At 37.5% G+C, this 25,797-nt stretch overlaps 4 protein-coding genes and 2 pseudogenes across 4 annotated transcripts; 2 read left to right on the top strand and 4 right to left on the bottom strand.

Moving 5' to 3' along the window:
- Positions 1-1,055: 1,055 nt before the first annotated feature.
- LOC120006051 lies at positions 1,056-4,537 on the bottom strand (annotated as a pseudogene).
- A 1,266-nt stretch (positions 4,538-5,803) lies between these two features.
- On the top strand, positions 5,804-11,299 carry LOC120004873 (O-fucosyltransferase 35-like). The gene is made up of 9 exons (XM_038854206.1): positions 5,804-6,427; positions 6,987-7,130; positions 7,312-7,381; positions 7,500-7,570; positions 7,673-7,761; positions 8,475-8,607; positions 8,909-9,141; positions 10,293-10,769; positions 10,865-11,299. Exons 1-9 carry the CDS (start codon positions 5,930-5,932, stop codon positions 11,064-11,066), a joined length of 1,917 nt encoding a protein of 638 aa, XP_038710134.1. The 5' UTR covers positions 5,804-5,929; the 3' UTR covers positions 11,067-11,299.
- Positions 11,300-11,563: 264 nt separating this feature from the next.
- On the bottom strand, positions 11,564-15,469 carry LOC120004874 (MOB kinase activator-like 1A). Its single transcript, XM_038854208.1, has 7 exons — positions 15,194-15,469; positions 13,518-13,566; positions 13,306-13,414; positions 12,894-12,987; positions 12,365-12,498; positions 12,097-12,260; positions 11,564-11,769 (listed from the first exon to the last, which is right to left on the bottom strand). Exons 1-7 carry the CDS (start codon positions 15,217-15,219, stop codon positions 11,698-11,700), a joined length of 648 nt encoding a protein of 215 aa, XP_038710136.1. The 5' UTR covers positions 15,220-15,469; the 3' UTR covers positions 11,564-11,697.
- A 1,201-nt stretch (positions 15,470-16,670) lies between these two features.
- Positions 16,671-20,712, bottom strand: LOC120004876 (germin-like protein subfamily 3 member 3). The gene is made up of 2 exons (XM_038854210.1): positions 20,589-20,712; positions 16,671-17,395 (listed from the first exon to the last, which is right to left on the bottom strand). The coding sequence occupies exon 2, from the start codon at positions 17,198-17,200 to the stop codon at positions 16,826-16,828; it is 375 nt and encodes a 124-aa protein (XP_038710138.1). The 5' UTR covers positions 17,201-17,395; positions 20,589-20,712; the 3' UTR covers positions 16,671-16,825.
- On the top strand, positions 19,687-20,909 carry LOC120006050 (probable glucan endo-1,3-beta-glucosidase BG4). The gene is made up of 2 exons (XM_038855927.1): positions 19,687-19,795; positions 19,912-20,909. Exons 1-2 carry the CDS (start codon positions 19,687-19,689, stop codon positions 20,907-20,909), a joined length of 1,107 nt encoding a protein of 368 aa, XP_038711855.1.
- A 282-nt stretch (positions 20,910-21,191) lies between these two features.
- On the bottom strand, positions 21,192-24,179 carry LOC120004879 (annotated as a pseudogene).
- Between the last annotated feature and the right edge of the window lie 1,618 nt (positions 24,180-25,797).

Here is a 25,797-nt window from a genome sequence, read left to right as displayed (position 1 = left end):
GCTTCTTCTACATTCTGTGAGTTTGGTGGCAACAAAGGATCGGCATCAGATGTGCCTGATGCTACATTGTGGTCAGACGAGGTGCTTGCCATTGGAAAAGTAGAGGCAGATCAGACACAAAAATACAATTTTTAGTCAGAGAAAACTCAACACCTGCTCAGAAGTGAATTGCACAACTTGTTTCGGTTTTCTCAATTTCTTGCTTAGAAGAAAATATGAGAGAATTGAACAAATCAAAGAGAGGGAGGAGAAAGGTATATGTACTAAAGTAACACCATAAAGGGGTTGACTTTTTTGAAATAATTGGATGGGGAGCTGCAGGTAGCTTCGTGGTTCATGGTAGAAATAATAAAGAAACATGTCAACCCAGAATATGCTTAAAATTTTTGCTCCATCCCTTTCCATGCTGCACAAGTTGCTCTTAGAAAGTATTGTTATTCTTGACTTTGACACACATTTGATTCAACACTAAACAAGGATCTCAAAGCCATGTGCCCAGTCAACGATGATACTTATTTGTTTTTGGTTTGCAGTAGTTAAAAAAAAAAAGAAAAAACCAAAGTTAACCCAACTTGATGTCATTTTTTACTGCTAAATCCCTGTATTAATTGAGTCAAGAGTCAAGACAATTGGTTATGACTACAAATAAGTCTTCAACTTAGAAGTAAAGTTAAAGCATGTTTATGGACAGCTACTCGTTGCATGACTGATCAATTAGCAGATTTCGAGCTTCTTTTTCTTTTTTTCTTTTTTTTACAGTCAAGTGGTCTGATATCCAGATATTCAGCCCGAAATCGAAGGCCATGTATGGTGTGGATGTAATGCTGGATAGCTTTTTCAAGTCCAAGTTACTGGAGGTTTGTAAGTCAGGCAGATTGTCCTTTTTAAAATCTCATGATCAAAAATACAGTTCGAAATGAAAGTCTCTTCGCTCATCAAATTTTTTACTTTTGTTTTTGAGAATAATGTGTCACTTTGTCTGTTTTAGGTAACGTATTACTGTACAAGAGCATGCAAGTATGACATGGAAGCTATAGCTGCTGGTGGAGAAGTAGTCAAAGCTCAAGACTTCTTCAATTCTGAATAAAAATGGATTAGATAATGCATTATTCTTATATATCTATTATAAAAGAAGAAGAAGAAGAAGAAGAAGAAGAAATGCAGTGGATTTTTTGACTAATTTTTCATATGGATTCACATAGCTGATCATAATGAATTAAAGATCCTAGATATTTCGTATAGTTTCAACATAAATTTAGAAGATAAAGGATTCTGGCTTTGACCTTCTTTTCAAGAACAATAAAAAAAGAAAGAAAGCGAAATAGATTACCTCAAGTTTCGAACCATTCACCAGAAATCATTGCGAGAGCAGAAACCGTCTTTGAAATGGTGGTGCCTCTTAGCTTCTCGTATGATAAGCTCTCTGCCAACAAGTTTTGAAATGATCTTCATTGCATTATGACAATCGCGACAAATCCGAAGATTCCTGATTACTCTTATAGAGGAACGGGCAGGAGAGGAAAGAAGACAATTCAAAATGGCAAGTCTTTCACTATGAGGATGAGCAAACAAAGCTTCGTCCTTGTCTTCCTGGTCAATGTCATGAAGCATATCTCTTGTCTCAGGAATATAACCCACCTCTTTCATCTGTGCCTTCAAACACCTAAGCAGGGCATAAATCTTATCACTCTCGGGATCAGAAGTATCTGCTGTATGATAGAACTTAATGGCGCCGTTTAAAGGAACTTGACTCCCAAACTTGTTTGATGTATATTAATGGTCATCCTGCATCATTGTTTTTCTCCACTTCTTTTGCAAGGTCTGAAGCTTTTATTGGTACAAGACCTGCCTTGGCCAGTTCATTCAAGCGCAAGGGGTCTAGCTATTCAACAACCTCAGCATAACAATCCCCAAGCTCCATGAGCCCATGAACTCTACATAGATTCATTAGGGTAACCCAAACATCAGCATTAGGCTCCATTGGCATCTTTTCAATGAACTCCAAAGCTTCTTCCAGATAGCCTGTACTTGCCAACATGTCCACAATGCTCACATAATGCTCCATTGATGGAATAATACCATAATCTTGCCTCATTGATTCAAAATGCAACATCCCCTCAACAATATCACCTAATGCACTTATGCACCACAGGCAAAGAAGACCCCAATAAACATTTGGCCATCTGGTCAGAATCCTGCCTTCTTAAACTAGCTAAACAGGTCTAGGGCTTCCTCCCCAAGATCATTCTTAGCAAGCCATGTTATCATGGTGTCGCAAGAAGTCAAATTATGGTCAGGCATGGTGTTGAACACATCAACAGCATTTTTAATTGAACCACATTTTAAGTACATCTCTAAGATTCTGTTGTAGGTGTTGACTGGAAGACCTGCAGGCTGTGATGCCATTATGTGTCTGTGGACAGCTTTTGCTTCTTTCAGAGCATTAGCCTCCCCACAAGCTAAAATTAACTGCAAATATTGGGACTTATATAAGGTAACATTTCTCTTTTCTAAAAGCTTTGAAACTCTCACGGCCTCCTCGACTTTCCTCTCCTTGCAAAAACCATCCAGTTCTTCTAGGGTACCCAAATATGGGCTACCATTCATTGAAGCCTCCGTGGGCATCCCATCAGGATTAAGATGAATTGATACTGGAGAAGCACTAATCCTATTCTGAATGTCAGTTAAGATCGGCTTATGTACACTAGGATTTGAGTCCAGCCGATACTCTGCAGATATTTGGTTCTGCTGGAATTGTCCGGCATTTGGCTTATGCTGGTGGTTTCCAACATTTATGAACTGCTGATACAGTCCAATAATAGAGTAACCATGAATCAAGTTCTCAATATTGATTAAAAGTAAAAAAAAAAAAATCCCCCAAAATGCAAGTCATCTAAACGAATCCTTGCAAGGGTAGTTGAAATTATTGTAAAGACCTGCAATTTTTCATCAATTATTGAGTATTACCTTAAGGTTGGATTCATTCTCGTCCTCATATCTGGCAGCGAAGGATCTTACATCTTCAACCTGCTTCAGAGATTGATCTGCATTGATTCATTCATGTATCCTTTCACAAATCACATATCTTTCCAAGTAATAGGGTAAAATATAAATCAAAGCTGTAATAAATTTGTTACGAAATCAGAAATATATATGCTTGACATACAAAGCAGAGATTTCAACAATTACCAGAAGCAGAAGTTATAGAAGTTGTAGAAGACGAAGACGATGATGATGAAGTCGGTACAAAAACAATGGATATGTTGCCATTGAATATTGGATTAGAGGACAGCTAAAACGACGTCGTGGATGACACTGCTTTCCGCCCCACTCTACTCGTCATATGTTTTGCTCTTCACCGTAGTAAACCCTAGTTCCACCCTGGTTTTTTTTTTACCCTTTATTATTTTATCGACCTTAGATAAATCTGAACCGTTGAGAGATAATGCAGATCGCCAACCTATGTACTTGATCAAGGCTCCAGTTCCAACTAAACAACTACAAAACGGAGCGTGCCGACCGACCGAGAGCAATCAAACGATCCGTTTCAACCAACTCTAGTTAACAGATTTGAACCGGAAAAATTTCCTCGAACCATGCAACTAATGTCGAACCGCATAAAAAAAACTCGGATTATATAGAGTAGAGATGTAAACGGTGACATTTTTTTATATAAATTTAACCGATTAATCCATCGATTTTCGACGGTTATTTTATTCGATTCTAAGTAACTTTTTTTTGTTTGGAGAATAATTGATTTTTTAAGAGTAACTGATTAATCGGTTAGTTTCGCAATCAGCTCAAACTCTACATTTTTTTACACTAAGAAACCTTTGGGCTTTCATGTCTTGGTTTTCAACTTTCTCTACACCTTTACACACATCAACGCAAAAAACAAACATTCTCTCATGGCCATTCCTTCTCATTTTCTACTCGGCCTCAATCAAATCCAATATTGTGGCCATCTAAATATGCTTTTCAATAACATGAGTTGTCTTTGCAAGTCCGCCAAATCTTATCAAAGCCAAAATGGGCTGTGTCAAAAGACATAGCAACCCATTTGATCCTAAATTGAGAAGGTGTGTCTTTACTTATAAATCATATCACTTAGATTTAACCGAACGATGCAGGACAACGGAGTCTTAATCGCTTTCTCATAAAATTATTCAGCGTATTGATAACGGGTGCCCTAAGGACACTTATTATCATTTTCCAATAACTTAAAACTGAAACTTTTTTTTTGGGTAAGTTGCTTAAACTAATACAATGCACTTGATAGATCCCAAAATACCCAAATAATATATTCATGAGAGGGATATCTCATGGTTGACACAAAATATGACTTAACGAATCTTCAACAAGTCTTTCTCCACCTAAATCTAATTTTTCCAAATCCGTACCTGTACCAAAAGGCAATTGACTAAACTGTCCACCCCCTTCGAGCAAACCAACATGGGTAGTTGTGACTTCTCAATTGGTCAATATCGGTGGCCGCCAAAAGTGGAAAACTTGCATCCATAAGTCCAATAGCTGGCATTCCGGTGATTATCTTTAATTATTTTTCTTATTTTATTATTAACCTTTTTTAATTGATACCCTTTTTTGAAAAACTTATTTAATTGACTCCTTTTTCTAATATATATGAATTAGTTTTTTAAAGGTGTGGATAAGTGAAATGACAAGTGATATCAGTGTTTTGGGGTCCCATATGTTTTAAATTAATGGTGAAAAGATAAATATATATTTTAAATACGTAATTTAAATGCGCATATCGGCATATGAATATTACTCATATATATATATATATATATATATATTTTTTTTTTATGTAGACAGTCGGTATAAGACTATAAGCCATCAGGTTTGTGTAAGACCTTAATCATTATTAGACAACTAGCAAAAAAGAAGAAGAAAAAAACAGATTAGTAGATGACAACGTTAAGAAAGTGAAAAGAGTTTCTGAAAGGCAGCATATGTACAATTTATTTATATTTTTATAGGAAAATCCTAGGCAAATCCTAACATTTTTAGTTGTTCTCTCTATCTTTCTCTTTTGACTCTTATGTGATGTAGTATTTTTAGTAAATTATATGTGAAATCATTGTTTGGAACATGCGCACACATGCACGAGCAGACCATTCATGTTTTTTTGTTTATTATTAAAAAATATGCTCTTGTGCACCCCATTTTTGCACTAACTTTTTTCCAGGGGTGTCCATTCAGGTTTCAGTTTGGTTTTTAACTGAGGTCGAAACGTCCGAATCAAGGGTGTTCATTCATATTTCAATTCGGTTTTTAACTAAGGTCGAAATGTCCAAATTGATTCGATTATAATATTTTACAATCAGAATCTGAAAAAATCTAAATGAATAACCAAATAACCACAGTTCAGATTAGTTTATTAATTATATATCAGATTTGGACATCCCTATTTTCCCCAAGTTTCACCAACTAGAAATACCAGTCTTCCCTGATAATTTTTACAGTTAAAAAAGTAAATAATTATTTTTCTAGACCATTAGAGAAAAGCAGAAATAAATATGTTTTTCTACTCCTTAGTTCTCACCCAAAAAAAAAAGAAAGATTCTTTCCTATGGAGAAAATTTTTTTCATTTAAAAGTTAAAACACATATTATAAATATATTATTAAATAAATAAATAATATATAATACCCAAAAAAAGGAAAATAGAAGAAAAATCATTGGATGCATAACAAAAAAGGAAAAGCAAGCAGAAAAAGAAGTCTCCCTCAATTTATTCAGAGTGCTTTTACAATTCTGAATTCTCTGCACAAATCTGGTATTTCGGACGATATGAAGTACTGTATATAACTCCATCTCTTCTTCTGTTGGTGGTGTTCGATCTCGTCCAATCGACAACATTAATGTGAACACAACTGTTTGTATATCGAAGTTCAGAAAAAAACAAAATGGGTCACCAGTCTCAGCTCCACCATCCCACCACCGATGGAGTTTCTCAGCGTGTCAATAGCCCTCGATTCTCGGGCCCAATGACTCGCCGGGCACACTCTTTCAAAAGAAACCCAAACAGTACCCACAACAACGGTAACAATAGCACTCACAACAACGCGACTAATAGCATCAGCAGCAACACTACTGCTGCCAGTTTTAATTCTAACCATGAGATTGACCCCCAACTGGTTTCACCATCTGAAAATTTTGTTTGTATTGATGGGTTTGAGAGGCAGAGCATACACGGGACTCAGAGAGTACATGGGAGTGTGGTGAAGAGTTTTCTGAAGAAGCCCATTGGATCTGTTGTGGTGGGTTTGGGGTTGAGGGAGAACAAGAAGTTTGGGCACTGGATGTTCTTGTTGTTTTGTGGGATGTGCTTGTTTATGGGTGTTTTGAAGATTTGTGCTACTGGGTGGTTTGGATCTGCCCTTGAAAAAGCAAGTTCCAACCAGGTTAGTTCTATATGTTTATGTAAATCCCAACGATTAAAAAGGATGCTTTAGTTATTAGATGGGTCAGTAGAGAGTTTTCTTTCTTTCCTTTTCGTTTGTTGTAGCGCTCATCAGTTTAGAACTCCTTGCACTAGATTTATTTTTTGTTTATCAGTGCTCTGCTAGTGCATACCCAACAGCTTTCTGCCCATACAATTTGCATATGTTATATGCAAAACTAGATGAATTACAAGTCTTTCAATTGAAACACACACATGTGGTAAGGTACTTATTTGAGTTTCATAATAGATTTCTTCCAAAAACCAGACATGGATGGTTTGAAAGGGAAAGCTATTATTAGCCTGCACTTGTATGCTAAATATATATCATATATGGTTATCCTTAGTAGAATGGTACTGTTTCTGTTTTTGTGGTATGTGGAGAAAGTGCATTTCAGAACTGTTCGCTCGAAGATGAAAACTGAAGAGCATTCATTCCCTGATAAATATGAATAACTCCTACACTTTATTACTTACCACCATGTTTTGAGTGACTGAAATGCTTTGGCCTTTGTTATCAGGACTCCTCTGTTTCCGTAACTCGGGTAACTTTGATGGAACAAAGCTCTCACGCATATGAATATGTAGATGGAGCACATGATGTTGAACAGACTCCAATGGTGGTAGCATCTAGCGTAGTCAATAGCCAGAATGACATGGCCGAAGTAAGTCTTAGAAATTTGTCCTAATCTTCTATTTGCTTATTCCTATGTCCTATATCTGGTTCTAAGGATGGAAAGAATGGAAAACATAAAATTGATGTGGTTTATACTGAAAACCAGACTGAGAGTCGGGTGCCTTTTAGTTTTTTACTTTTCTCCAGTGTAAAATTTACTTCTTATTCAGTACTCAGGTATCTGGTCCAAACCCAGGAGCGATTTCACTCGGTGCATTCACAAGCCAAGAAGTAACAAAAGTATGAGACCTAGACAATTGAGTGTTCATGTGGACGTCTCTGACTCTGCATGAATGTTTCTATGTGTTTATGAGGATGCTGTGTTCTATCAATTCATACTTCTTGTTTCCCTTGCCAGAGCTAGATGCAAAAACAAATGGCTACATTATCATAAATGCTAACGGTGGCTTGAACCAGATGAGATTTGGGGTCTGGCTATTTTGTATTTTTTTTTTTTTTTTTTTTTCCATCTAGTTTATTGCTGCATTAGTGCCAGTTATAGCCTGATGTACCAATCATTTTAGTGTGCAGATTTGCGACATGGTTGCTGTGGCTAAGATTCTGAAGGCAACACTTGTCCTTCCTTCCCTTGATCATACCTCATACTGGGCCGACAATAGGTTTTTGAATTCTGCAATTGCATATATAGAATTGGATTTGTTTGTGTGGAATAGCTACCGCTTTTATCATTCAAAGAGCATAAATATGTATGCACTGCTGTTTGTTCACAAACTTAAAACTTTGACTATGTTAGAGTTGGTGTTTATAAGCAATAGGTCTGGCTTGGTTATAGAAATCCAAGAAATGTGAGAGATAGGATGAAACCAACAGTTTCTATTGTCTGACAAAAGATGTGGACTCATGAGAAGTTTGAGCTTTGTCTCTTGGAAAGTGGGTTCATCAGGTTATAACTTGATTAGTGATTGGCATACAACCTGGATTCTGGCAATGCGACTCTTATGCAAAGAGTATGAATGACAAGTCTCCTTCATAGAGTTTAAAGGAAAGAAGCGTTTTGAAAAATAAAATGCATGCACTAATCTTTTGAGAGGTTATATAAAGACAAGTCCTCTCAGATTTTCCTTGGGTTTGAGTCCGGTAGCAACACACATTTTTCTTTTGCTCCTTGGAAAGATGCCTTTGTACCCGAAATGAAAGTGGATGTCCTTATCATAATCTGAATGAATCATCACTCTGTTATTTTAACATATCTGTGAGGCAGTTCTCTATGTTAATGAACTTGAACTCGTGAATGGTCTTTATGTATAAGTGCCCTGCATCCACTACAAATTTTTTGTGGTTTTACCTAATTTATCTCGTTCACATGATGCAGTGGCTTTAAGGATCTATTTGATTGGCACCACTTCATTGAAACTCTGAAGAATGATATCCATGTAGTAGAAAAATTACCTCCTGCTTATGCTGAAATCGAACCTTTCAACATAACACCAATATCTTGGTCTAAGGTCAGTATAAAGTATAAACCTTTTACTTTCCATACATTTGAGTGGTCTGTATGCTGAAGCACACCATGGCTATAAGCTGCGTGTCAAGGCTTCTGAGCGGTGAAATTGAGTACCATAGAAAATTAGAAACTGTTCACCCATCAGATAAATGTGACACATTTATGCACCATTTTATAAAATGGTTGTACTCTTGGTATTTCTTTCCTTATTTTTCCAGTATCCCTGCCATCAATCTCATTATTAACTTACCTTTGATACTTCACGTGTTTGAATAATCAACTTTTCATTCTTTTTTTCTCAGGTTAGTTATTATAAGACACAGATCAAGCCATTACTGAAGCAGCATAAAGTAATCCACTTCACACATACTGATTCGCGGCTTGCCAACAATGACCTCCCACCTTCCATACAAAAGTTGAGGTGCCGCGTAAATTACGAGGCACTAAAATACTCAGTTCCAATAGAAGAACTTGGAAACACCTTAGTTGCGAGAATGCGAGAGAATGGAAGCCCATATATTGCTCTCCATCTAAGGCAAGTTGTTATTTTTATTTTTATTAGGTCACAAGTTCAATTCCTGGAACAGTCTCTCTACATATTATGTTGAGTAAGGTCTGCGTATATTGTATATCTTGCCTAACTGGCACCAAGGGGGTGCACCCAAGGGCAAGAAGTTAGGTGCAAGATATGAGCTCTTAAATGTCAAACATAAGATTTTCATCCAATTTACAATCATCAGAAAACCAGCAGCAGCCTAAGGACGGAAACTATCTATCTTTAATGAGTTTATGTCAACTCTTTTGCCACCACTAACTATTGCTGACCATTTGTTACGACCCTTAGAAACACAGCCAATAATCACCTGAAAGTCCTACTCCCCACTCTCCCTCCTTTTGTTTTGTGATGTAGAGCCTATTTTAGGTAGGGTCACATTGGATCCACCCGTGCAAATTAAATCTTAGTTACTGGTGAATGGTGATTATTGCAGACTGCCACACTATTATTTGCTGCTCAAGGTTCACCGTGTCACATTTAAGCCCAAGTTATCTGTTTGGATTAACCACAGAATCATTGATGCTGATCAAAATTTGGTTGCTGACTGCTGATATCAATTCTGACCAACCACTATTCATAGCCTGCTACCACTATATTTTTTTTAAAATTTTTTTAACACAGGTTTAAAACAAGAAATTGGCCTGAAAATAGTCTTATTCTCCTGACCTTTTCCTGTTACCTGTACAAATACTTTCTTAGTGGAACTCTTTGAGCCTGCAATTTTAAACATGAACTAGTAAGAGAATGTCAAACTTTTTATCTCATTGACCTGCATATTGTAAAAATGGAATGTCATATTCACTTGGAGGGCCTTATTATAATCATTTAGCTATTCTTATTCTATTTCTAAGCTGATGCAACTACTTAAATAGTATATTAGTATTTTTTTCAATCCTTTTAGTATGTCATTTTAGGCTTACTTAGCTACAATTGTTTTGCATCATTATTCACTTGTCCCTACGGAGTTACATGGAAGCTGGAAGCCCTGGTTTAGCATATTTTTTAAGACGATGCACTTTCTTATTTTTGGTGCTTGAATCAACTTTATGAAGATGGTCTTATGTAACCCAAGTTGTTATTGACTCTCCAGTCTGTATTTATTTTGTTCTGTTGCCCCTTTTTTGTAATAGGTACGAGAAAGATATGCTTTCATTTACAGGCTGCGATCATAGTTTGAATGCTGAAGAAGATGAAGAGTTACGCAAGATGCGGTATGAAGTCAGCCACTGGAAAGAGAAAGATATAAATGGGACAGAGAGAAGGTTGCTTGGTGGCTGTCCATTGACACCCAGAGAAACAGCCCTTCTGCTCAAGGGAATGGGCTTCCCATCCAATACCAGGATTTACTTGGTGGCTGGAGAAGCTTTTGGAGAAGGAAGTATGAAATATCTTAACGACGAGTTCCCCAATATCTTCTCGCATTCCAGTCTATCTACAGAAGAGGATCTGAATCCTTTCAGAAATCACCAAAACATGTTGGCTGGAATAGACTACGTCGTTGCTCTTCAGAGCGACGTTTTTGTTTATACTTATGATGGAAACATGGCAAAGGCAGTTCAAGGTCATAGGCGGTTTGAGGACTTCAAGAAAACGATCAATCCAGACAAGTATTTATCAATCTCTTTCCTTCCTATCAGTTAGTCTTCTGATTTTGTAGTTCCACGCTAATAGTTCCATTAAACTTGTCATGTTATTTATGCAGGATGAACTTTGTAAAACTTGTCGATGAGTACGATGAAGGAAAAATATCATGGAATAAGTTCAGCTCCGAAGTAAAAAAGATTCATGAAGATCGAGTCGGAGCTCCGTATCTAAGAGAATCTGGAGAGTTTCCGAAGCTAGAGGAGAGTTTCTATGCAAACCCCCTTCCAGGATGTATATGTGATTTGAGAAAGGAAAGGTAGGTAGATGTTAAACTGACAGTTTCGCCTTGTTATTTTGTGGGCTGGGCATGGCTGCCTGCAATGGAATGGCATGCTGTGGCTTCGGTCGAATTGCTTGTGAAAGAAACTCCCCCAGATTCACAAAATAACAACGCGAACCATTGAATAATTAATAGCTATACAAGGCACTTACTATAGCATTGAATTGTACTACTTTGATGTCAATAATGCAAAAATATTTTTTTCAGAAGGCAGTTTTCTTCTTCCCGCATTGGACCGAGCTCAACTAGTCCATGGGTTGCGTGATCTTCCATGTGGCCTGGGGTTTACCAATTAGTTGTCGGTTACCTTGTGTATTTTTGCATGCAAGATTTCTTCTGTGCAAAACTGCCACACAGCATGCAGAAAAGAGAAAATGCGAACTCTCCCATTTTCACTTCTTCATTATCACTTAAAAAAGGGTCCGTTGATTTAACAGAGAGCCAAGTCATTGCCCGAGACAAATGAAAAAAGATAAGGAAAGACAAGATGCTGAAGCAATCTCATTCAACAAAGAAATTAAATGGACAAAGAGGAGAGCCCAAAACAATATATATGCCCAAACAAAACCAAAATTGCTCCCTTACAAAAGAATATTAACGTTCAAATGGAGTTATAGTTGCAAAATAGACTCGACAAGGTCGTAGAGAGGAGCAAGTTCCCCCTTATCTATCAAGCGGAATTCCTGCATCACATCACAGTCCATAAGAATTCATGATGCTGAATCACCTTGGCTGTATGAGAAGCCAATTAGATTGCTATTGGGAATTTGGGATATTAAAACAATAATTCCTTAAAAAATTAAGGCATACAACTATATACTGAATGGTAACCCAATTCTTGATAGATCTAAGTCAGAAAATAATCAATTTTGATTCATATGATTTTTTTTTCTAATGGAAGAAAGGAAAGTGGGAAGTGAGGAACAGGAGAGGGGAAGGCAGGGACAAAATGTTTGAGGCAAGAGAGTCGAATGTACGCACAAATATCCAATGCAAAGAACTGAACTTACCCATGTAAAGAGAACAAAATGTTTGAAGCAGGTATTCAGATGAGCTTCTTCCTTCAGACTCACAATCTTCTGAAAATGTGAGTGATATATGTGAGCATAGACACGGAACAATCGTTTAAATATTGTCTTGACAACATCTATGAAATTCGCTGGAAAGGGTACCCCTGTAGCAGCGCATAACAGTTAAGTGGCGCCCTCAATATCATGAAACTTGAATCAAAATGGTAACTGCTTATGTTAGAATACAAGTGTACCAGATCTCACTTACCTAACTTCTGTGGAAAAATAGACTCATCATCTAGCTGAACTTCAATCCAGTCCATTAAATACTCAACATACTTTGGAGCAGATACCTCTATTGGTTTCTTGATAGTAACTCCATCAGCCCATCTATACTCGTATCTGCATAGAATTAAAAACATATGGAGTTTGATATGATGAATATATGAAACTTAATATGATGAATTGATGATACACAGACAAACTTTCCAATTATTCTCAGATGTGGACGTTGCACACACATATGCTACTATCATAATTGCCTCAAAATAAAAACAAAAGTCAGATGAGATTTATGTTCTTGCTTGTACACGTCTATAAGTATGTATATGTGTACACAGTTGTGTGGATGTACTTGCATACGGATGTATGAACCTTTATATTTACGAATATTTCTATGTGCATCAGTGCATGGACGTATTAAAACAAGTTACAGTTAAGGTATTTCCAAAGGATTGCATCAGTGCTCCACAATCTATTTCAGAAAGGGAACTTAATCGAGGGATTCAGAATAATACTTCGCCCCTGCTGTCATTGTTGGACAGTTGGATGGTGTGCAGAATTCAGTAAGAGTGCCAAACAGAAGGTTCACTTGGTTGAAGAAATCAACCGCTGCAGTAAGAGAACAATAAATTATAGAAACCAAATGTAGGACAGTAAAAGCTGCTTTAATGTACAATCGATGCATAAGCATAAACATAAACAGTCTTGCATGAATACAAATGTATAAATGCAAAAAAGAACTTTTGAAGTGCATAAAACCAGATTTTTATAGGGAGTGATCCTTTAAGAAAAGCCATCTTTAGGATGTTACATAAAATTGTAGTTTCTTATAGTCATATACAGGGAAGACTCCTTACATCAAATATAACAGACACAATGCAATTTTTGGTATAAGAACTTTGACTCTTCATTAAGTCAGGATCTTACTGTTCACAGCTAGCCATTCGTTGATGTCTTCTCCTGGAGGTAGTCGTACAGCCTCCCTCAGATTCCCACTGCCCAAAGTTGCATCAATGTGCCTTTGAAGTTGAGCCCCCTGAATAGGTAAGGTATGGAAGCATAGCATCAAAAAAAAACTAAAGATGGAAGATCAAAAACAAAAAAAAGAATTATTCAGAGCTCCAAAACAAAATACCAACCTTACTTCCAGATGGCGTATTCTTCTTAGGGCGAAATGTCTTCTGGTTTCTGTTGAAGTCAGAGTTTGGAGAAATTTCAGTTATTTCGAACACAATATGATGCAAACAAACACATAAGTTCCACAGCCATATACAGAAATGTGCATAATATTCTCGACCCATTGCAAGTTAACAATAGGCATGCAATAAATAGAAAGATATCCATATAAATTCTCAAAATGTCACAGTAAACGACAAAAAATGGAAAAGGGAACTGGTTAATTAGTATTCCATTGAAAAAATAGATGCGAAGAGAGCATTGATTGAGAATGCAAAAATTGAAAATAAACTATCGAACATACGAAACCACGACAAGAAACTAACTAAACAGCCAAGCATTTTCTATATATAATTCATTTTGCCAGAAAAGCACATGCCAAAATTTTCAACTCCATAAATTTTCTCCCTAAACCAGACCAGATAAACCACTCAAATAAGACTTTATTGTGTAAAAGTTCCACATCTAAAGATGTGGGCACTCATGCCTTATTTATAAGGCCAAGCCCACCTCTTACCACTAACAAGGCCTTTTCCTAGACTTGGGTGGGTTGGGCCTAGCCCACCTCCTTGGGCCTAAGGAGAAACAAAGCCGTGCGGGTCCGATGTATCCACGGGAACCGGACAACCTAAAGCGGACAATATTGTTGGTGTGTATGGGGGTGTGACCTCTACTCTACTGTGGCATAACCCACTCCACAAGTGCGGGGGAGTGTAAAAGTCACACATCTAAAGACGTGGGCACTCATGCCTTATTTATAAGGTCAAACCCACCTCTTACCACTAACAATGTCTTTTCCTAGGCTTGGGTGGATTGGGCCTCCTCCACAAGTGCGGAGGAGTGTAAAAGTCCCACATCTAAAGATGTGGGCACTCATGCCTTATTTATAAGGTCAAACCCACCTCTTACCACTAACAATGTTTTTTCCTAGGCTCCTTGGGCCTAAGGAGAAACAAAGCCGTGCGGGCCCGATGTATCCACGGGATGCGGACAACCCAAAGCGGACAATATTGGGTGGATTGGGCCTAGCCTACCTCCTTGGGCCTAAGGAGAAACAAAGCCGTGCGGGTCCGATGTATCCACGGGATGCGGACAACCCAAAGCGGACAATATTGTTGGTGTGTATGGGGGTGTGGATTTACAACATATTGGAACCTTATTTCCTCAATGAGGCTTTAGATTAAAATTGAATTCTCTTATGAAATGTGAATTGATCATGGAATGAATATGTTCTGCCCTCAACATTAATGATATCATTAACATCAGCTCCAATTCAAATCATTGAATCTACTAGGTGCAAAGAATTTGGACAAATCCTAATGAAGAAAATAAAATCATCACAACAATCTCAAATTCTCTTCACATGCAATCATCACTCTTCTTTCACATGAAAATTTCATAACGATCGATCATCCAAACAACAAGTAGAACAATCTTTTATTCACCAAAAAAACATTACAGAATCAAAAACTATTGATAAAAAAAGACGCGTGATCCTACAAACACTAGTAATTCAACAACGCATGCAAAATTGAATACCAAGACCAAGCCTGGCGACGATAAATCATCATCAATTCAACAGCACAAACAATGCCTGCCAAAAGAGCCAATGAACGAAAGCAAGAGACGTAGAGAATACCTGCTACCGAGGCCGAAGAGACTCATGACTTCAAAGCCAAGGGGGCTTCAAATTTCAAATCTCTCCCTCTCTCTCTCTCAACAAAACCAGGTGCGATACAGAGCCAATCGGCCAAAGTCGAAGAGAGAGGATCATACATACAACCAGAGACGTATTTATAGTAATAGACAAATACATAGATACATACATAATTGTATGTAGAGATGACAGACTGGCATTCAAGCTTGCTGTGCTTGCAAAGCCAAACAAAACGGAAACTCTCTCTTCCTTCTTTTCCATTTGCTTACCTGTCCGATTCTCTCTCCCCCCTCATTTTTTGACTGGTTTTTAAATTTTTGTATACTATTTATATCGAGAGTCCCTTGCGTACTTCACTCACACCCTAATCAAATGTCCTTCCATCCACGTGGCACATCCTAGAACGGTTAAAACTAAGATTAGTGCATTGTAAGATGACTTGTAAAGAAAGGAAAATGTGGGAATTTTATTTCTGGGGCCCATTGGGGGCGTGGCAGTGGGACCAGAAAATGATATTGATCTAGCTGTAGAGATTTGCTGGATTATGATAATCAGACTGGTTTACCTAGAATTGTTGATGCAATGTATGATCTGACCATTCATTAATCATAGTTTTTTTTTTTAATTTTTTTTTATCATAGTTTGTTTGTAACAAGACCTTCTCTTAACTTTTCTACATTGGCTTGCTCTTTAGTTTTTTTTTGTCGATTAACCATATCCAAATTATACTAATATCATAATCTAGGTTTCCTAGTTTTTGACTAATTTAATTACTGTCACCAGCTATGGTTGTAACAGCTAAATATAAACATATTTAACATTCAAAAAACGATACGGACTAATAGATGTTTCTACTCTTACCCGAAAGTCATATCGATAAAATGTTATCTTCAAAATTTTAAATTACAAACAACTTTGGCATAGGTGAAAATGATTGGAAATGGTCGGTTATTTGGTTGTCGGTTGGTTTTTTTAAAGAAATACATAATTTTTTTTCTTAACTTTTCTACATTGGCTTGCTCATTAGTTTTTTTTGTGTCCATTAACAATATCCTAATTATACTAATATCATAATCTAGGTTTCCTAGTTTTTGACTAATTTAATTAATTGTCACCAGCTATGGTGGTAACAGCTTAATATAAAACGCATTTTATCTGCAAACTTTTAAATTACAAACAATTTGGACATAGGTGAAAATTGTCGGAATTGGTTGGTTATTCAATTATCATTTAATTTTTTAAAGAAATTTATAAATTTTTTTAAAAAATAGCTGACCGATTAGTTCGGTTATGATCTGTAATTTTGGACAAACCTAATACTCTGTAGACAAAAGACTCTTTGATGGAACTCACAGCAGCAAATAAACAAATATATGGATTGCAAGACCAAATTGCAGCATAAGCAGGCTCAGCAAATGAAAAAAAAAGAAAAAAACTGGCTGGGCTCTTTATTAGTATATTTAGGATTAACCAACATTGACTAGAAAAATCCTATACTGACAAACTTGATTTCTCAATCACAACAAAGACAGACCAAGCTACAGAACAAAGGGAACAGTTAGTTGGGTCCAATAAGAAACTATCTTTTTTTTACACAGATGGTCTCCAGAGACCTTAATTAGTGCCACCAAGGACACCTTTAAGCTTCTTAACCTGAGCATCATCAAGGAAAGTAACCTTCTCAATAATCTCTGAAGGCAAATCATTAGCAAACAAAGCAAAGTCCACGATTTGAAGACCTGGGACTGGACTACTGAAGCTAACAAAAGCCAATTCTGGACCCTTCCCTGCATTGATTTGAAAGTGCAATAACCCTTGTGGGAATATCATAATGTCTCCCTTGTTAAGTGACTTGACGTAAACCTTATTGGCTGAGGAGGAAATAAACCCTGCAAAGATAGAACCTTGAATGACAATTAGTACTTCTGAGGCTCCAGGGTGTATGTGTATTGGCACAACCCCATCAGGAGCCAAATCTAAACGAGCCATCGAAATGCCGAGGCCATTTAAGCCCGGGAATTGCGCTGCAAATGCTGGTGTCACAGCTGCTTTTATAAGGTTTGAGGTGTTCCCCGTAACACCCAAGCCAGAGAAAACAAAGTCATCCACTGTCACCACAGTAGCCTTCTTGCATAAGTAGCCTGCAGTGCTCTCTGGTCCACCAAGGTCTCCTACACAAAAGTCCTGCACAGCAGCATTAGACAAGGAGAAAATAAGAGAAAAGATAAACAAGAATGATAGATTCATCTTCACCATGATTGTGATAAGGTTGTATTTGGTGGGTTTAATATGGTGGTGTTTATATAGAGTGGGATATGGTGAAAAAATATCTTCTGGGTTTCAGTCCTTTCAAACGAAAGTTTCTTTAGTGATGGTGATAATCATTTCTTGGGGGTTAAGAGGAAAAATGGGATACATCTCAAACATCCAACATGCATATCAGTGTGGCTGAATAAGAGCATAGAACATCAAAACAAAATGAAATTCATATCATAGAAGCAGAGTAGATTGATGATGAGAAATAGTGTCACCGGTCATTGTGCCGTGCATAATCGGTCCTATCTTTTTCTCCATAATAAAGATCAACTTGTTGTGACTAATCATCCAATGGAATAATAAATGCATATCCTGTCTTCACATCAATCAAGAATGGACCAGCATGATCAATTGATCTGATAGTCCCACACAAGCATCCAAGAAACTTGGGAAAGATATCAGAATGTGGTCCATCCTTAGCACATGGAAAAGGTAAAAGTTAGGGCATAAGAAGACGTTTTGACAGCTAATGATAACAATCTCTAGGCAAGTACTCTAGATGTGAACCATGAAAAAAATTGTGGAACTCAGAAATTCCCTATATTCGATGGCATCTACAAGGTAAAACCTAAAAAGTCCTCTAAGACTTACTTCTAATGAATTAAAATCCACTTCGGAGTTCAGAATATGGTCGCCTTCATTCAGCTGCAAATCACTTAGCGAAAACAAGTTCATACCAAACCATCCATGTACGTCAATTCTTGACTGTGTTGTTGCCGGTAAATTAGTTTGCTAACAAAAATATCCGAGATTTTATCCCGACTAATTCCTTCGGAACATATATAGCCATAGACCCCCTCCAATATGCACTGGATAATCACTAGGTTATTCCGGATCTGAATAGTGGCCAGAAAGAGATATTTGTAAAGGGTGATTTCGAAATAGAGCTGGTCACCTTTTGTTTAAAGCGCAATCTTCCAATATGGGTGAAAATCAAACATTCACATTACCAATTGTCATTTATCTCTTGTTGAGGAATTTAGGGCGTATTTGACATGGTAAGACTTTCACTAGTTTTCACATGTTAGTCACCTTTTTATACAAATATTAAACAATCAATAAAGGAAACCCTAGAAATTATAATAGCAGACATTGTCTTTCAAACTCAAAGGTAGAAAAAGAGAGACAATTTAAGCTTGAAAATAAGATAATAAAAAAATCACTATGGGTTAGGATTTAATGGGAACATTCACAAGCTCGTCAACTTAAAAAACTAAAGATAGATGCAGATTACTATGTTTTTAAAGTTGCTTGTGCAAAAACTGATCATTAATTAATCTCTACATATGTGGTGCATTTGTGAAAAATTTTATTGTTGGGAGCAATTTCTCTTCTTTCAGATAAAGTAGCTCATGATATCAACAAGTAGCTGAGTAATAATTCACTATTAGGGTAACAAATATGTGAGGCAATAAGAAATATGAGACCCAACGACCACTGTGAACAAAGCATAGAATATGAAGAATATAACAGCATAATGTGTAAAACGTAGAGCATGTGCTTGCTTTTCTATACAAGGGTGCTATAGCTACTTGTTTATAAACTCATTCCATTCTACTCCTTAATCTACCCTACCAAACATATACCACTACCCACCCTCATGCTTGTTCTCCATGTGTACCAAGCATGATTATTTCCAAGCTTACATCCACCTCGTTTCTACCTTCACAGTTCACATTCACTGCATTTCCATTGTCATTCCATCGTCAATCAAACGTGTACCAACATATATGATATACCACTACCCACCCTCATGCTTATTCTCCATGTGTACCAAGCGTGATTATTTCCAAGCTTACATCCACCACATTTCTACCTTCACATTCACTGCATTTCCATTGTCAACCAAACGTCTACCTAAAACAATATTGTTTACTTAAGCTCAATTAGCAATAATTTTTCCAGAAATAATCAATTTTCAGTATTTTGAATGAATAATTGATCTGTTAACAAGTTATATCTGCTAAAAAATCTAGTCCAATTCAGGTATAGTGATCACTAAAACAAAGTCATGTAAGCAATTGTGGAATTAGAGCAAAGGAGGGAAAACTCAATTTGAATTTCAATAGAAAAATTAATCGCTCAATTATTCACAGAATGTCATATTATATGACTAAAATTGTCCTCTCTCATTCAGGAAAAAAGAATTCATTTCTCGTATGAATTCATTCTCAATCAGCATATCATCATCAAATATAAATAGGACCACATACACTAAGTTGATACGATTAATCACTCTCTTGTTTCCTCTCTTTGTTGTTCGCCAAGGTATGTGCTTTTTATTTTAATTTTTTGGCCGTGTTGATTCATTTACCAAAGAATTCATATACATTAACAGGGCACCTAGGGATTATTGAAAATGGCACATTTTTGTCTTGCAATAGTTATCTTCATATCAGCCACTCTCAACCAAATGACCATCACAGAAGCATCAATAGACATTGGTGTTACTTATCAATTGTTGGGAGACAAGCAACCTCAACCAAGCGATGTGATCAATCTCTACAAAAAGTACGGCATTGGCAAGATTAGACTCTATGAACCTGATCCTCCTACACTTGACGCACTAAAGGGAACCCAAATTAGTGTCGCTCTTGGCATACCAAAAAATGACATACCCAATTTAGCTAGTGGTCAAGGAGCTACAAACCATTGGTTTTCATCCAAAGTTCAACCTTACCTTGACAATGTTCTCTTATCATATATCGTCGTTGGCAATGACCTTATACCGGGTGAATATTCCTCGTATATTCCGACTATAATGGATTATCTCCAAAGCATCCTGAATTCATCAAACCTGCATGGTATTAAGGTTACTACTGCGGTGCCTATAACCACATTGGTGACTTCTTATCCACCTTCAACTGGACCATTCATAAAGGAAGCACATGGTGCATTTGGTAGAGTTCTAAAGTTTCTATCAAAACAAGGATCGCCCCTTATGATCAATGTGTATCCTTACTATGCCTATGCAACTGAACCAGTAAATATTCGGCTTGATTACGCACAATTTACAGCGAAAGAAGCAATTTTTCAAGATAAGGGGTTGAGTTACTTGAACCTGTTTGATGCCATGGTTGATGCTTTCTACTACGCAATGGAGAGATTGGGTGTTAGTGATGTTGATGTAGTGGTAGGTGAGACTGGTTGGCCTTCTGCAGGGAATGGAAACTTCACAACTCCAAAGCTTGCTGCGACATATAATCAACACTTCATTAAACATATATTGAATTTTAATGGGACACCAAAAAGAGCTGGAGCTTACGTAGAAGGGTTTCTTCATACCATGATCAATGAAAATTTCCAATTTAATCCTGGAAATCAAAATTTTGGACTTTTCAATCCCAATATGCAGCCTGTTTACCCCTTGTTTAGTAATTGAGAATAGATTGTGGGTACATCTTCTCGGGTATTTCAGAAAAATTATGTCCTTGCAAAATTTTGCAATAGGGGGTCTAATAAACCATTGGCAGTTCACAAAAAAATTTTCTTTTTCACTTTTTAGAACAAAAGAAAGTAAAATGTTCTGTGAACGATGTTTGTACTAAGTCAAAATGACAAAGCCATAAAAATACCTTTTGCCTCTAACTCTAAGAGTGATGATGATTCAGTTGGTTGAGTCATTTTGTCGAACACCTGCCATGCCACTTGATACAAACGTTACTTCAACTATGCCCAGCGTTAAAAATCTCCTGTGTTCTACAATATTGGGAAACTTGTCTCTTCAATCTGATTATTGATGCACACAATGCACTGAAGGGAAGCGAAATTACTGCCATTCTAGGAATACGAAATGAAGACATACACAATTTGGCAGCAAGTCAAGAAGCTACAAATTCATTTTTGCAACCTACGTTCAACCTTTTCTTGTACCATATATATCAGTTGGCAATTAAATCATCCCGGGTGACTACGCTCGGTCAATTTTACCTGCAATGCAGGGTATTCAAGAGATTCTGGATGATCAAAACTTGCACGGTACAAAGGTTACTGTAGTGTCTTTAGACGTATTAGGAGCTTCTTTTCCACCTTTGAGTGCTACATTAATTGGAATCCTCCAGTTGGACCAGTTCTTATCAAAATAGGGAAGTTCGCTTGTGCACAATGTGTATCCTATCAATGCAAGGTTTGATTACGTGCAGTTTACTGCAACCAGCGCTTTGGTTGTGGATCAAGCCTTGAGCTACTTCAACCTGTTTGATGCCATGGTGGATACTGTTTACTGGGCAATGGAGAAACTAGGTGTCAGCGATGTTGACGTAATGGTCTCAGAGAGTGGATGGCCATGGCCTTTTGCAGGAAATGGAAACTTCACAACTCCACAGCTTGCAGCAACATATAATCAGAACTTTATAACAACCAGGCGCTTATATTGAAGGTTTCATCTTGAGCCACAGCTTGCATTCCAAGCTCCCTGGTGAACCCACCACTAACAATGAGAGTACCCTGATAAGCTGTTCTCATAGTCTTCATAAATTGAGCTTCCTCTTCTTCACTGCCATGCCTGCCTGACTCTGTTTGTCCATAAGCTGTATAACGAGGCTGAGTCACATGGAGGTATGTGAGTTTCGAACCCAGGTTTTTCTGGAGTTTGTTCAGTTTCTCAATCACGGCAATGCCTAAGCTGAGTGGATCCGAGTCCATGGCGTCAAGGTGATCAATCGCTGGTGAAATTCTGACACCAACTTGGTCTGCACCAATAGATCCAACGATGGCTTGGACCACCTGCGTTAAGAATCTGCAATGGTTTGTGTATGATCCACCATACTCATCCGTTCGGTCATTGATCCCATCCTTCAAGAATTGGTCGATGAGGTAACCATGGGCGCCATGGATCTCAATTCCGTCAATTACCCTGTTTTTTGTGCATTATAATAGGTCATATGCCTAACAAATTCATTACAAATACTGTTGCCGTAATTTCAATCAAGAATACTATCAATTACAAGGGTTTACCAAAATGGTAGCTGGGCCATCCAAATGATCGTGAATATCATCCTTTCTAACTACAATATCTGTAATCATTCAGTCAAATGTGCCGATCAAAAGATGTCCATTTTTCACAAAAATCTCCAACTACAATCTCTACTTTGGATAAAATTCATGATCTTATCAGATTCTGAATCCACATCTTTTTTTGTCTTAGCAGATAACACAGTAAAGTAGTAAAGCAGGTGCCCTGGTTTGACAGCAATACTTGGCATCATCATTATGATTACTCTATAACAGCTTCACATGAACCTATCATATATATCTATCAAAAGGAGACACTATCATGTCCTCAATGAGTTCCCGTTCTAGTACAACCTGCAAGAGAAACCACCACCCTATAGAGGCAGATTGCTCTTTCATTAAAGATTAGTCGAGTAAAATTAGTTTTCTAAAGTACAATCATTGCACTACGTTTAATACAACCGAAAGAACTAAGATACACTTAATTTCAACTAACCTGCTCGAATGGCATTCACTGCTGCCCGACGGTAATCCTCCACCACCTCCAGTATTTCAGAGGTTTCTAAGGCTCGAAGCTTCGGATAAATGCCATGTGTTGCATCTGGCATCAGAATTCTCCACCTTTTGGATATGGGGGTGCTCGTCGAGGATATCGGTGCACACCCACCAGGTTGATAAACTTATTCAGTATTTCACATAAAAATATTCAGTGCTTCAACGACAACAACAGTTAAACAACCAAACCATTATTTAAAAAACAAGGAGATGCTCATTGCCACAAAATATAATATGAAGTTCCCTATTGAAGGAGTGGGAGTGGAGGGTTACCTTGATGAGATGCTCGGCCAACATGCCAGAGTTGACAGAATATGATGGCTCCTTTGGCATGAACAGAATCCACTACCTTCCTCCATGCCTCCGCTTGTTCTTCTCTGTAAATCCCAGGGACGTGTGGAAACCTGTTTTCACCGTTACAATTTACAACATCAAAAACATAGTATTGAATATCATGGCAAGTGAATACGAGAACGCGTACCCAACTAGGAATTCCAGTATTTTCAAAAGATGGTGCTTAAACATAATTAATTTGCCATAATTATGTCTAAACATCATTAAAACTAGTAGAGAAGAAATAAGAATACTTCCTCAAAGGGAAAGCAAGTCATCATTGGCCACAGTGGGAATCGCTTACCACTAAAACAGTACAGGATATTTGGAATGACTAATAGACCTTAACAGTGAGGAAGAATTACAAAATTACCCGGCGGCAGAAGGGGAGATCATGGTTCCTTCAATAATGAGAAATCCGCCGGGAGTTGAGCGCTGCCCATAATACTCCGCCAGCGCTGAATTCGGAATGCCATTCAAAGCTCTGCATCTCGTCATCGGTGCAAGCACCACTCTATGTACACAAACGAAAATTGATCACATTTGCAGGGGTAAATCACTTCACAGTTCACACAACTAAATTGATCTTACTAAAAAAAGAGTAGAGGATCTAAGCCGACCTGTGTGAGAGATTGAACTTGCCCATCTTGTATGGAGAAAACATGGTGGCCCCCGTCCCTTCTCTTGCTGCATCGGCCATTATTGTTGCTTTACAGCTAATCCAATCAAGAAGTTCTGGTAATCAGACTGAAGTATAAAGAATGTCAGAGCAAGAATAAAACACAGAGAGAATCGGATGATTTAAATAGCGTCTGACGACTTTGTTTGACTGATGTTGAAATTGGACAGAGACTTGTTCTTTAACTTCTTTTCGCCTTCAAAGCCCAACAGACATATGGGCTTGAGCAGATGGGCTCTTCTCAGAGTCTATTTTCAAAACGGGCCGAATTTTAGGAAAAACCCAGCTCGATTATTAGGCCCATTGAATAGTCATGCATTGGGAAATCCAATCCTTGCATGATTTTGCATTGGAGTTCTAATTCCCTTAAATACATCAAATTACCTCATGGATTTATTCCTTTTAAGCCCAACAAGTAGGCTAAGCCTAGTAGGATTGTGCAACTGAACCTATAACCTGGACTGTAACAAAAAACCAGTCCGGTTTAGATTCGATTTTTGACTTTTTATGGTCAAACGGTTATGATAACCGAGAATAACCAATTCACATTGGTCCGATCAGTAGCTTCGATTTTTGACTTTTTAGATTGATTTTGGTTTCAAAAAATACAAATCCGTAAATTATGGATTAGTGATGGTTTGACCTGCATCGTCGGGTTATTATATGTTCTTAACAAGAAGTCCAATTTGATGTCTGGAATTGACGGCAACTTTGATGGCTGCAGTGGGGTGGGGTGATGGTGATGTGATTCAAGCAAGTAATTTTTTATCAACAGCTGATCAAACTAAAACTCCTGTGTGTTAAGGTCAGATCCATCAGTTCATGGTTTGACAAAATAAATACAGTAACTTTATAAGATATTATTAAGATCCCATAAAAGGTTCTACACCAACCGCATCACTAGGAGGAGAAAAAAATCTGTAGGTGGAGTAAGATGGAAAAAGCCTGCAATTATGCAAAAAGCTCAAATTGATATGGCTTCCTTTACTTCCAAGTCATCATCACTTCATTTTGAGTCTTTTTATAGTCAATAAAATATAACTTGGGATGCCAAACAACCTCATTCTTGAGCCTCACAACAACCTATGCTAGGGTTCATTATGCGCGGTCAAGGAAAACTCGATCCTGACAAGTCTGATGCATATTCGTGTAGCCAAACAGATTATTAATTATTGTTTTTTAAAAAATTATTTTCATAATAAAAACAGTCTACGAGCTTTCCTTTTGTTTCGGTCATGCAATGATGTTGGTAACCACCGTCAACATGAATGGTCCACCTCCCAATACCACGAGCAGAAAGGAGCACTCTTTGTCGCTCTCATTATGGTACATCATGTCCCAGTTAGTCCTCTATTTGACATTGATAGTACCCAAAAACTACCCGTTGAAGGGATTGACACGTGTCTCAATACATGAAGAGAAGGAGATTGGCGATTGAATACGCAAAGAGGGGGAGGAGAAGAGTTTCTCGACAAGACCGAGGAGCGACCCTCAGAATCTCCACCGAACAAGAATGCTCATTATGAAGAACATGGCCACGATCAATGGCTCGTAAAGAGATCAGTTATAAGAGAAGTTAATGTTGAGTCCACTAATCACGTTTTCACCCACGATCTCAATAGTTAATGTAAAGAGACCCACAATTTCTCATAACTGATATCTTCAAACTTATATAAAAATGACTCATATACATATTAACAATTTGAGAGAAGAGAGCTTTAGGCACTGAGCTCTCTCCCTTTTTGATTAT

Source organism: Tripterygium wilfordii, chromosome 9, assembly GCF_013401445.1.
Source record: "Tripterygium wilfordii isolate XIE 37 chromosome 9, ASM1340144v1, whole genome shotgun sequence".
Lineage (NCBI taxonomy): Eukaryota > Viridiplantae > Streptophyta > Magnoliopsida > Celastrales > Celastraceae > Tripterygium > Tripterygium wilfordii.
The sequence above is the reverse complement of the archived record's forward strand: the minus strand, read 5'-3'. Positions and strand labels throughout refer to the sequence as shown.